The 10,799-nt window shown below is 40.0% G+C and overlaps 2 protein-coding genes across 6 annotated transcripts; one reads left to right on the top strand and one right to left on the bottom strand.

The window, feature by feature from the left end:
* Window positions 1–98: 98 nt before the first annotated feature.
* Window positions 99–3,918, bottom strand: LOC119137636 (nucleolin-like). Of its 5 annotated transcripts, none has more exons than XM_037277123.1 (12): window positions 3,839–3,918; window positions 3,195–3,265; window positions 2,643–2,714; window positions 2,450–2,573; window positions 2,198–2,361; window positions 1,909–2,035; window positions 1,661–1,818; window positions 1,447–1,576; window positions 1,215–1,348; window positions 956–1,082; window positions 743–880; window positions 99–682 (listed from the first exon to the last, which is right to left on the bottom strand). In XM_037277123.1, the coding sequence occupies exons 2-12, from the start codon at window positions 3,214–3,216 to the stop codon at window positions 607–609; spliced, it is 1,272 nt and encodes a 423-aa protein (XP_037133018.1). In that variant the 5' UTR covers window positions 3,217–3,265; window positions 3,839–3,918; the 3' UTR covers window positions 99–606. The 5 variants fall into 5 exon arrangements, with proteins under 5 accessions (XP_037133018.1, XP_037133019.1, XP_037133020.1 ...); XM_037277124.1 differs by having other exon boundaries at window positions 99–589; window positions 708–880; window positions 3,199–3,265; window positions 3,839–3,912; XM_037277125.1 differs by having other exon boundaries at window positions 99–589; window positions 721–880; window positions 3,199–3,265; window positions 3,839–3,912.
* A 2-nt stretch (window positions 3,919–3,920) lies between these two features.
* Window positions 3,921–9,596, top strand: gk5 (glycerol kinase 5). Its single transcript, XM_037277119.1, has 16 exons — window positions 3,921–4,462; window positions 4,543–4,636; window positions 4,728–4,803; window positions 4,885–4,978; window positions 5,289–5,420; window positions 5,546–5,621; window positions 5,788–5,849; window positions 5,930–6,003; window positions 6,470–6,530; window positions 6,672–6,798; window positions 6,890–6,994; window positions 7,362–7,456; window positions 7,804–7,907; window positions 7,981–8,040; window positions 8,255–8,388; window positions 9,148–9,596. The coding sequence occupies exons 1-16, from the start codon at window positions 4,313–4,315 to the stop codon at window positions 9,303–9,305; spliced, it is 1,602 nt and encodes a 533-aa protein (XP_037133014.1). The 5' UTR covers window positions 3,921–4,312; the 3' UTR covers window positions 9,306–9,596.
* The last annotated feature ends 1,203 nt before the right edge of the window (window positions 9,597–10,799 follow it).

The raw sequence follows: 10,799 nt of genomic DNA, 5'->3' as shown, positions 1-10,799 counted from the left end.
AGCTTTTCTGGAGAGACATGACCAAAACACACACTGGCGCAACCGGCCCATTCAGAAGGGAGTGAGCAAAACAGTTAAGATTACAGTATTACGATTAATCAGTGGTGGTGTAGGAATCTTTAATGAAAATACAATGTATACAAAAACAAGACAATATTTGCTTTTCAAAATATATTTAAGTTCATCCAGGATAACTCCCCAACATAAAAATATATTTGGAGAATCTCCAGAATCCACTTGCTTAGAAATTGCTGCACATACTTGCTAACAATTTTATTCATTTTAATTTGTTTGATACAGAAAAAAAAGATGTATTACCACTAGGTGAGGATGGGGATGAGGGTGCTGTCACGGATCCCTAAACAATTATTCTTCCATGTTAAAAATAACACTGCTCAGAATCAATTATATACAATTACAACAGTAACAGTGCACAATTTGTAAAATATAGACGTTGCAAGATAATTTAGCCTGGAATACAATCCAAATAAAAACAGTAGACACAAAAACTATTGTATTATGATATGTAGAGATTCAAATTTCACGCCTTTAACATCACATAGCATCCTGGCAGCTCCAAATTCTTGTCCTGACAGAAAATTTCAACTAAAATTTACAAACCAGTTTCAAAATTTCATCAGTGACAAGAGAAACAACATATGCATAAACTTCCCTGAAAAACAACGATAACCCAAATGTATACATACACACAATGTACACCTGTTCTTTTTACTCCCCGTCTGCTGGTGCCCCGCCCACCTTATTAGATTTGGATCTTGCATAACACACGCTGACTTTGGTCCCATTGATCTCACTGTCCTCCATGGCCTGTTTGGCAGCTGCACACATTTCTTCATTTTCATACTCCACAAAGCCAAACCTGAGATAATAAAATCAATAACAACAAAACACACCTAAATGTGTAACAGACTAATCCATGACACATTCAACCTACCTTTTTGACTTTCCTGTCACTCTATCTGTGGCAACTTTTGCATTGAGACATCCCTGGAAAGCTTCTTGAAGAATCTCTGTGGTTGTCTTGTCGCTAAGTTTCGATACGAATAGTTTTTTTGACTCCACTAAGAAAGAAAAGAACAGAACTGTACTATTCCTTGTAGACATCAGTCAATACTTAAATTGCACTTGGGTTTAGTAAGTACACAGTTCTTAATTAGTGCAAATATAAATAGGCAAGCTTAAATCCCAAATACCTTCTCCAATCTCTGGCTTTTCTCTCTTTTCATAGAATTGGACTTTGATCAGCCTTTTTAGGATTTTCACCTTTTTGGTGGCATTCATGGCTTTTTCAGCATCTGCCACTGTGGCAAACTCCACAAAGGCATATCTGTGGGCAATTGTGACATCAAATGTTGACATGCATTTGGCCAGCTAGCTAGCTACATTAGCTCAGAAAGAGATAGAGCTTGATAAGTGCACACTTACCCATTTGCTTTATCACCATTCTTTGGCATAGTAATGGTGAGAGCTTTCTTAAAGACATGTTTAAGGTTCTTTTCTGTCACGTTGAAAGGCAGGTTGCTCACAAAAAGTTTGGTGCTTGGAGAAATTTCAACTAAAAAAAACAAAAAGAGGGGGAGATAACATTTTAAAGAATACAAGAAAAAAAAAACTAGTTACTCAGATATACAGAAATTACCTTCATGGGATGATTTGGGGTTGGCATTTTTCTTTTTATTGCTGCTGACAACTCCGACAGGGTCAATGATGAGAACCCGTTCTTGGATCATGGCTCCTTTTTTCCTCGTCCTTATTTTACTAGCAATAGCTTCATTTTTAAACTCCAAAAAGGCGATACTGTTGATGAAGACAAACTTTACTTAGTTTTGGGAACAAAATATTACTAGCATTAGTAGTAGTTAGGAAAGTTGGGGGGGAAAAACTCACCCTTTGTCTGGGCTGTCAGCCTGATCAGGGAACCTGATGTCAATTGCTTTCGGGAAAACCTCCTTGATATCTTTCTTTGTTGCGTTATATGGGACATTCTTCAAAAACAAACATCTAGAATCTTTAGCTGACGAATGAAAAAATAATTAAAGTGAACATTTCTCAACCTTTTCATCAAATCAAGTTTAGTAGGAGACAAAGGAGCATCCACGTTTATGTTTTGCAACTATACAACAGCACCCCCTAAAGGTTTGGACGCAAAAGCACAACTGTAAGAAGCCCATTTTACCTTTCTGGTCCAGTTTAGGAGCCTTCGCCTTCTTTTTCGCAGACTCCACTGTTTTGACCTTTGCTTTATCAATAGTCAGTGGCTGACCAAGAATTACTTCCCCATCCAGTGACAAGGCTTTAGTCACATCCATATTTGAGGCCAAATCCATAAATGCATGTTTTCTTAAAACAACAACGTCATATATGTCAACGTCAATACTGTCGTAACAAAGTTAATGGTCATATCATTGTCACGTAAAATGATACTTACCTGGATTTAGCTAATCTGATGTCTTGTACTATGAGACTTTGTGTCATAAAGAACTTTTCCAACGAGGCAGTTACTTCTTCAAAAGTTTTGGAGGTGTTTAAGTTTCCAACAAAAACGCAATAACCTATAAAAATACACAAATCGCTTCAGATGAAGTTTGCAGAAAGAAAATGTGTCTTTCAAACATCCATACCATCATTGATGACTTTAGTTTTCTTGGGCGGTGACGTTTCACCAGTAGATTCCGCTTTGCGTTTCTGTTTTTCTGAAATGGATCAAAGTGATATGTTTTAATAGTTAAGCTTGAGAGTACGCGGGATTTAATCCTACTATCAACCTTTGGACAAAGGTCTCTGGTATAAATTCACCCTGCAAATTTGAGGGAACAAAAGAAGATGCCATACAATTTGACATCCAATTTTGACGGTCATTTTCTTACCACCACTTGTTTCTGCAACAGCTGTTTGATCATTCAAATCAGTTCTCACTTCACTAGTGGCAATTTTTAGGACAGGATAAATAAAACAATTACTATGCACCATCTGCTTCTTTTGTCTGAGTAAGCATTATACTGTTAAGTTTAATTTGGTATTTCAAAAGATTGTTATAAAGCTCAATTCCACATGCAAACTCAAGCATGGGAGTCATTCGGCTAGAAGCCAAGGATCAAGAAACACATTTAGAATTTTACTAAGTGTAACTTTGTCTGGAGAAGTAGTTCATCTGTACTTCGGACAGTAGTTACTCACTTGTGATAGCGGTGACATCTACGTCATTCTTCAGAACTTTACTTGGTGTCTTTTTAGTTGTTGTACCCTGAGTAAAACAAATAATGCATCTTTGTTCATCTACATATGCCAGCATCAACAGACAGAACAAATTAAATGCATCTCGATTAAATGGCAGAAGCTACATTGTAGAAGTATGTAACAACTTTTTGTAACATCTTGTTACGGTTTCCCTCATGTAAAATATGGTGCGGCACACAATTATGAGTTTAGAACCCACACATACTTAATATTATACAGTATGGCATTTTCCTAAGAATAAATAGACTTAAATCAGAATCAGTCTGCAACTACGAAGGGATCAATTCGTACTTTAAATTAACGGTAACCGACCGTAACACTAGTATTGTTAGTCCCGTGTTCTACATGTAGTGGTCGTACGATAAGTATCAACTTAATGTGACTGATCTTGTGTTTTTAAAACACAGCAAGCGAATGAATGAATACATAGCAGTCATTAGTTACAGAATTTGATGAAAAACAATCAATATCGCTATGCACATGATCCAAACGCGCAATAGTCGACGCTTTTTCTCGTCAGGACATTTTGACTTGGCATACTGACATTCATTTCTGGTGAAAATGTAATTTTCTTATTTACCTTTGCCATTTTTGCAGCAGACGATGATACACGTGTGTGCAAGCTAGCGTTTCCTACTGCGCATGCGCAACGTCTTGAGGCGTTTACTAACTACGGGTGCCCCAAAGTGCGGCTATTTGAGACATTTTGCGGTTCGACCGCGATTTTAGTCTGCGTACGAACAACGTTTCCGCCAGCTCTAACATCTTATGTGTTATGTCTTATGTATTACGAGTTTATCAATAAGCGTAACCTGGTAAAATAATTGAATAAATTCACCACTTAATGGACGAGGATCGTTGTGTTACAACATGGTACGTATCTGGCTGCTAAAATGACGCTTTGTTTCGTTTCCGAAGCTACGCTGATGTTTGCAACTGGGTCGGGGTGCCCAAAGTCCAAAGGTTCCGTCACTTGCCTCAGCGGCACAACAAAAACAGCGATTATGCGCACACGCGCGATGTAGTCTTACCATAAACAACACCGATATGACATATGAATGATAGTCAGTTGCCTCCAATGGGGACTCCAAGGAATGGGATCAAGAAGGGACGATTTATTTTGTCTGTGGACGTGGGCACGACTTCGATCAGATGTCACGTGTATGACAAGAAGGCACAAATTCGTGGCTCGTGCTCTACAGAGGTCCAGTATTCACTTTTTCTTCTAATACAGTCAAGTTCGACCTTCCATGCACTCCACGTAACGCTGTATTCTTAATTTAGGTGGTCCCGTTATATCCAGAGGAAGGACATGTGGAACTTGACCCGGCTGAACTGTGGAAAGGCTTCATCTTTGTGGTGAAGGGGGCTGTGAAAGGTATTGATTGTCTCCAACATCCCCAGTAGAACCATCAAGACATTGTTAATTAACAGGGACCACTGTTGGATTTTTGTTTTGCACAATATAGATGCCGGAGTCCAAATGCATCAAATGGAAGCTATGGGCATCTCTACCCAGCGAGCTACCTTTACAACGTGGGACAGGTGATATCAGCTGAGAATTCATGTAGTATACACAGCCACACTTTATTTACTTTCATACTGTTTTTTTTTTTCCTTTCACAGGAGAACTGGCACTCCTTTCCATAATTTCATCAGCTGGCAGGACCAGAGAGCAGCGGAGTTGGTAACATCCTGGAACAGATCATGCACCTTGAAAGTGAGTCTCATTCTGTATTGCTGTTTTCCATCTATTTCATTTTTTTTCCAATAACGAGAGTCCACCATGATATGTCCAGTTTTGTTTTTTTAAGTCTTCTCAGTAGGAGAACTATGCAAGTTAATGAGAGGTCAACAATTTTGTGTGCTTTTTTTACATGTTGTGCCAAGTTATCAAAATGTATGTGTAATTGACCATAAATTGTACTTTCATTTGAAGCAAAGTCTTTTTTTTTTTAACGCAAGTATATGTTCCTAATATAAATAAGTACAGTACAACTTGGGAATCCTGTTGCCATCTCTGCCTTCAGGCGATCCATGGTGTAATGAAAGTTCTGCACTTCGTGACCAGGCAGAAGCGCTCACTTGCAGCGAGTCTGATTGTCTTCTCCCCTCAGCATGTCACTTTCCGCCTTGTTTGGACCCTCAAACACTACAAACAGGTGAGTGCCTGTGAGAGTTGCACAGCACTGATAAAGGTACTGCAACATTTAAGGTCTCTAATATGAACCCCAAATAAATATTGATTTAAATGACACGTCAACATAAATGTTTGTGCTGCTCTTAGGTTGCTCAGGCTGTGGCCGAAGGCAACTGCTGCTTTGGAACAATTGACACCTGGCTCTTGTTTAAACTCACAAACGGTAGGCTTGATATTTCCCATTGTTCTCACGTAAGAGCCACCCCTCTTGCAAAATCCTCTCTGTGCGCAACGAGTTGCATAATACAAAAACACACATACATATGAAATGATCATACCATGAGATAAAAAAAGAAATAGTCATCTCAGTGTCACCTGATCTCTCCCAGGAGTGATTCATGCCACTGACTACTCAAATGCAAGTGCAACGGGGATTTTCGACTCCTATCAGGTTTGGTGATTCATGTAATTTATTCGTCTAACTTGTGGATGAATTCATTCATTATCCCTGTAACGCTTCTTTATTCACAGATGTGTTGGAGTCAGATGCTTTGCTCTCTGGTCTCCCTGCCGCTCTCTATTTTTCCCAAAGTAGAAAATACAGGGTGAGTAAATGAATCTCAAAATCACCGGGCATGACATTCCGGTATATTAATGAGATCCGAGAATTGTGCATCCTATTGTGTGTCAGGGGGAAGCTGGAGTGTATCCAGCTGACTCTGGAAAAAGACAGACTACACCCAGGATGGGTCACCAGTCAATAACAGGGCACATAGAGGCAGACAAGGATTCACACTCACAGCTAAAGTGACTGAGCAGACAGAAATTGATCTCGAGCTGGCTTTACAAGTAGTCATGTGTGCTCCTACGGCACCCGTGACTACTCATGAGATCCAATACAAAAACTCAGTGTTTGTAAGGATGGTCATATTTGAGTGTTATTTAATAGTCAACATATTAGATGTGCAGTTCCATCATCTTCAACCATAAATGAAAGTTAATCAAATACCTCAGACGGTGTCAGTAAAAACTGGGTTGATTGTTTTCTTTTACTCTCCTGTCACACTCCAGACATGAATTTGGTTGCACTGACCCGTCCATCTTTGGTTTGCCCATTCCCATCATGTCAGTGGTGAGTTGGTCTCACAACCTCCTTTATCTTTATCACTAGGATATGACTTGTCATATCATTGTCTTTATTGTCCTCCTCTATGTTGGATCGTGTTATCTTGCCAATCGTCAACGCATAATTATGAAATGCCTCGCGCTGTAGATGGCGGACCAACAGGCTGCCATGTTTGGGGAGTGCTGTTACAATGTGGGTGATGTGAAGATCACCATGGGAACAGGTACCTTCATGGACATCAACACTGGCAGCACACCTCACACGTCCGTAAATGGTAAAGTAACAAGGAGTGACATCATGTATGATGCAGGTGCACAAAGTTGGTGCCATGTCTGTGATGAGCACTAGTGGGTCTTCTCTTGTAGGTCTCTATCCGCTGGTGGGTTGGAAGATTGGCCCAGAAGTAGTGTATCTGGCTGAGGGTAATGCAGCAGATACTGGCACCGCCATCAAATGGGCTCAGGCACTTGGTGAGTCACGAAAAAGATCGGAAATTGCAGTCATGATGAGGGATTTGCACCACCTACTGTAGCGGTTGTGCAATTACTTTTAAGCCGTCATGCTACTCCTGTTTAGGCGTGGTTGGAGATTGCGGCGACATTCCAGACACACCAAATGTGACTCAAACCATGACCTCAAAAATCACTGTTGCAAACAGGAATTTTTTTTGGGGCGTATCATTGATTATAAATGTTCTCACCATTATACGCAGTACCCCGAGGGTAATCGTAACAAAAACATGGCCTACTATTAAACTACATAGAACAGTTCTGGTCTAGAGAAATCCACCATCATGTACAGTAATGTGATAGCTGTATTTTTGTTTTGCATTTGCAGATCTCTTCTCAGATGTGGAGCATACCAGCCCCATGGCGTACAGTGTGAGCGACGCCAATGGGGTGTGTTTCGTCCCGTCTTTCAGTGGCCTGCAGGTACGAGCACAGTTTGAATGTAACATTTACTTCAATTTGCATTCATATCCAGCTTTTCAATCCATTTGTCTTTGTAACATATTTTGCTTTTTTTTTTTGTTTTCTCTGCTACCTTTCTGAAGTGGCCTTTGTAAGTGTGCATCATGAATATTAATATCCAAAGTACTGTAGTGTGTTAGCGGATGCAGTGGATGTATTGGCTGTGTCCGGAATTGTTCGCTCATTCCAAACTCCCGAAAGAGTAATTCTGAACACAGCCACTTTGAAAACAAACTCCTTACCAGTAGATTAATGTTACCTGTTTATCGCATCCTGTTGGAATGTAAAATTCTTGTATATGGCCAAAGGCTCCCCTGAACGACCCAAAAGCCTGCGCTTCCTTCATGGGCCTCAAACCTTCTACCACGAAATGCCACCTGGTCCGTGCCATTCTGGAGTCCATTGCCTTCAGGTAAGACTTTTTTTTTTGCAGGAGTCACATTGTCCTGTGCTGAAGAGACCTAACATTTGTGCGTTCCTCACAGAAACAAGCAGCTCTATGAGACGATGCTTAGAGAAACCAACATTCCCATTACAAAGATCAGGTAGAGCTCTTTTATGGCAGCCCTATATTATTCCATCTCACGATCCAATATACAGTCAATTGGTTTGGATTAGCGCCAGAAAATAGGGTGCGCCAAAGAACTGGACTTCAGTGAATGTAGATTAGATATTACTGGCAATGTAATGTTTCTCTGATTGCAGTTCACGACAGCGCATTGTGGCTGAGTGCATTTTCCCTTTCTGTTTGCCTCTCAGGGTGGACGGCGGGGTTTCCTCTAATGATTTCATCATGCAGCTCACTGCAGACCTGTTTGGTAGAAAGCTACAACGATGCCGGAACCATGAAATGTCCTGCTTGGGGGCTGCCTTTGTTGCCGGACTTTCTGTGGGTAGGTTTGTGGGGTTGTTATTGTAAAAAGTTATTCTTTAGCGAGGAATTAAATGCAATTTGGGAAGGCGGTTGGGTGGGGCGGGCAAAACAAAAACTGACATCAGACATCCAAAATATCAACAGTATGAATTCACACTGATAGTGTAAATAGTGTATAGAGTGGCTCTTTATACGCATCAGTGCGGCAAAGAGGCTGTTAAATGTGCACTAATGCAGATGGAATGAGCGAGAGAGAGAGAGAGAGAGAGAGAGAGAGAGTAGCACCTCAAGGTCATCTATTCTCTGTAGCCTCATTAGGATCGCGGGTAAGTACAAACTATCCCGGCTGACTTGATAGGAAAGAGGCGGGGGTCAATGTAGACAAAATGGCATTCACATTCACGGCCATGCACAATATAAGAGTCTACAATTTCTATGCCGCAAAGATTAGACTCCAGAACCCTGTGCCTGAGGCAGACGTGCTAACCATGGTGGCCACTAATGGCTCAAGTCCTCAGTGTCACTTTGCAAATATCCAGTTCTGTAAATTGCATTCCCATTCATTTTTCACATGATGATTGTGTAAATCACTTACAGAAGATGAATTTGTTGTGGTGTCATAATAAGTCTTAAACGGGAGGTGGTAGTGGTGGAAAAATCAATAATGGTTTCTTTAATGTGAGTTAATTGTGTTTTGTCAACATTAGCTGGCCTTCTGGTGAGAGCATAATCATTCAAGTAAGCACATACAAACTCTTCTCAACGTCTGTCCTTGCAGGCTATTGGAAATCGTGTGAGGAGCTGACCAAGCTGCACAGCGCAGGTGACATATTTTGCCCTAAAAGAATGTCCGGTGACTGTGCTAGTTCCGGGTACGATCTCCAGAGATGGGAAAGGGCTCTACAACGCTCTATGTATTGGTACAAGCAACCATGACACGGGATCCTCTCACAAAAGAAGAAACTGAAACCTGAGCCACTCTTTCAAAAAAAAGATTATTGTGCCACATCCCGCTATTATGTCCAGTATACTTGAAACCACGAGTTTGACCGTAGAGACCAGAAATCAATTGTTACTTTCATATAGATGTGATTTTCAAGTCACTTCTCAGGTTTCATTATTTCATCAAATGGACACCATACTTGCACATTTTCCCACACAGGGGTGTTAATATGAGGCGTTTCCATGTCTCATTCTTACTAAGCCCCCAACATGACATGGGTTACAAAATCGATACAACATGCGCACCAAATACAAATTTATGCCTACAAATGACTAAATTTTATTCATAATATATTTACTTGTGGCTATGAAATGGTAAATTGGGACCACAAATGCTTTTTTGTGGACACAAAAATAGGTGTCATCTGCACACAAAATGCTTAATTGCGCATTTTCTATCTTACAAAATGGCTCTTCACTACAAAGTGAAAAATATAATGTTCTCTACCTTAGCGCACTTGATTACCTCACTCAGCTGCTCAGGAAGTATTTGAATATTATTGATTTGTGCTTTGTGGACACATTATGCCTAGTTCACACCCACACTGCCCCCCCACACACACACGTAAACCAAGTGTGTTCCCATTTTACAGTCGCACAGTGACATTACAGCACACTGTTCATTTTGAATTTAATCAGTCTGGGCACTTTATTGATCAATGTGTATTTTTTTAGCCAGTGACTACAGGAGCCTCATATCAAAGTAGCGAAATGTAATTACGCAAATCTGAAAATAAGTCCACACAAGACCAAATACATTTACACTTGTCACTCACAGGAATGCAAAAAACCTCAGAATTGTTGGTCAATTGACTTTACTAAGGAAAAAAATCTATATTTTCTCTTCATATGGTGTTTACTTTTTTTCTCTACTAATAGTAATTTCTTCTTGTGCGTTGTGTCTGTAAGTGATCATAAATCCTGGGTTGCCTGAACGTGAGGCCAGTATGGAAAGCCATTGGAGCATTTGATATCAGTCATATGGTCAACGTACTCCATTTTTTTCTTCATTAGTAAGACAATTTGATCAGCTAGTAGTAGAATGACAATAGAAACATTTTGCAACAACTGACTTCAACTAATAGAAAACTACACACTGTTGGTTGTGGACCAATAGTGGCAAATAATAATAGAAAAAAAGGTACTAGTGAGACAGTCATTCTACTAGTGCGCTTAATTGTCTCACTACCATAAGCTGGATATTGAATACTTTTACTCTAAAAAGCTTGCACAACCTGTAAAAGCGTCTGTCAATAAGTTTATATTTCTGGTTGGATTGAATCCAAACCTGGAAACAAATTATGTAACAAACCTACGTAAACATAAAAGGTTTATTAGTGTGACGGAGCCTTCGTAAGCCATTTTCTGACATCTGTTAATAATTTAGAAGCAGTATGGGATTCAATATACGTGCGCTTTAATGAAGGT

The sequence above is a fragment of the Syngnathus acus genome, chromosome 17 (assembly GCF_901709675.1).
Source record: "Syngnathus acus chromosome 17, fSynAcu1.2, whole genome shotgun sequence".
In the NCBI taxonomy this organism is placed as follows: Eukaryota; Metazoa; Chordata; class Actinopteri; order Syngnathiformes; family Syngnathidae; genus Syngnathus; species Syngnathus acus.
The sequence above is the reverse complement of the archived record's forward strand: the minus strand, read 5'-3'. Positions and strand labels throughout refer to the sequence as shown.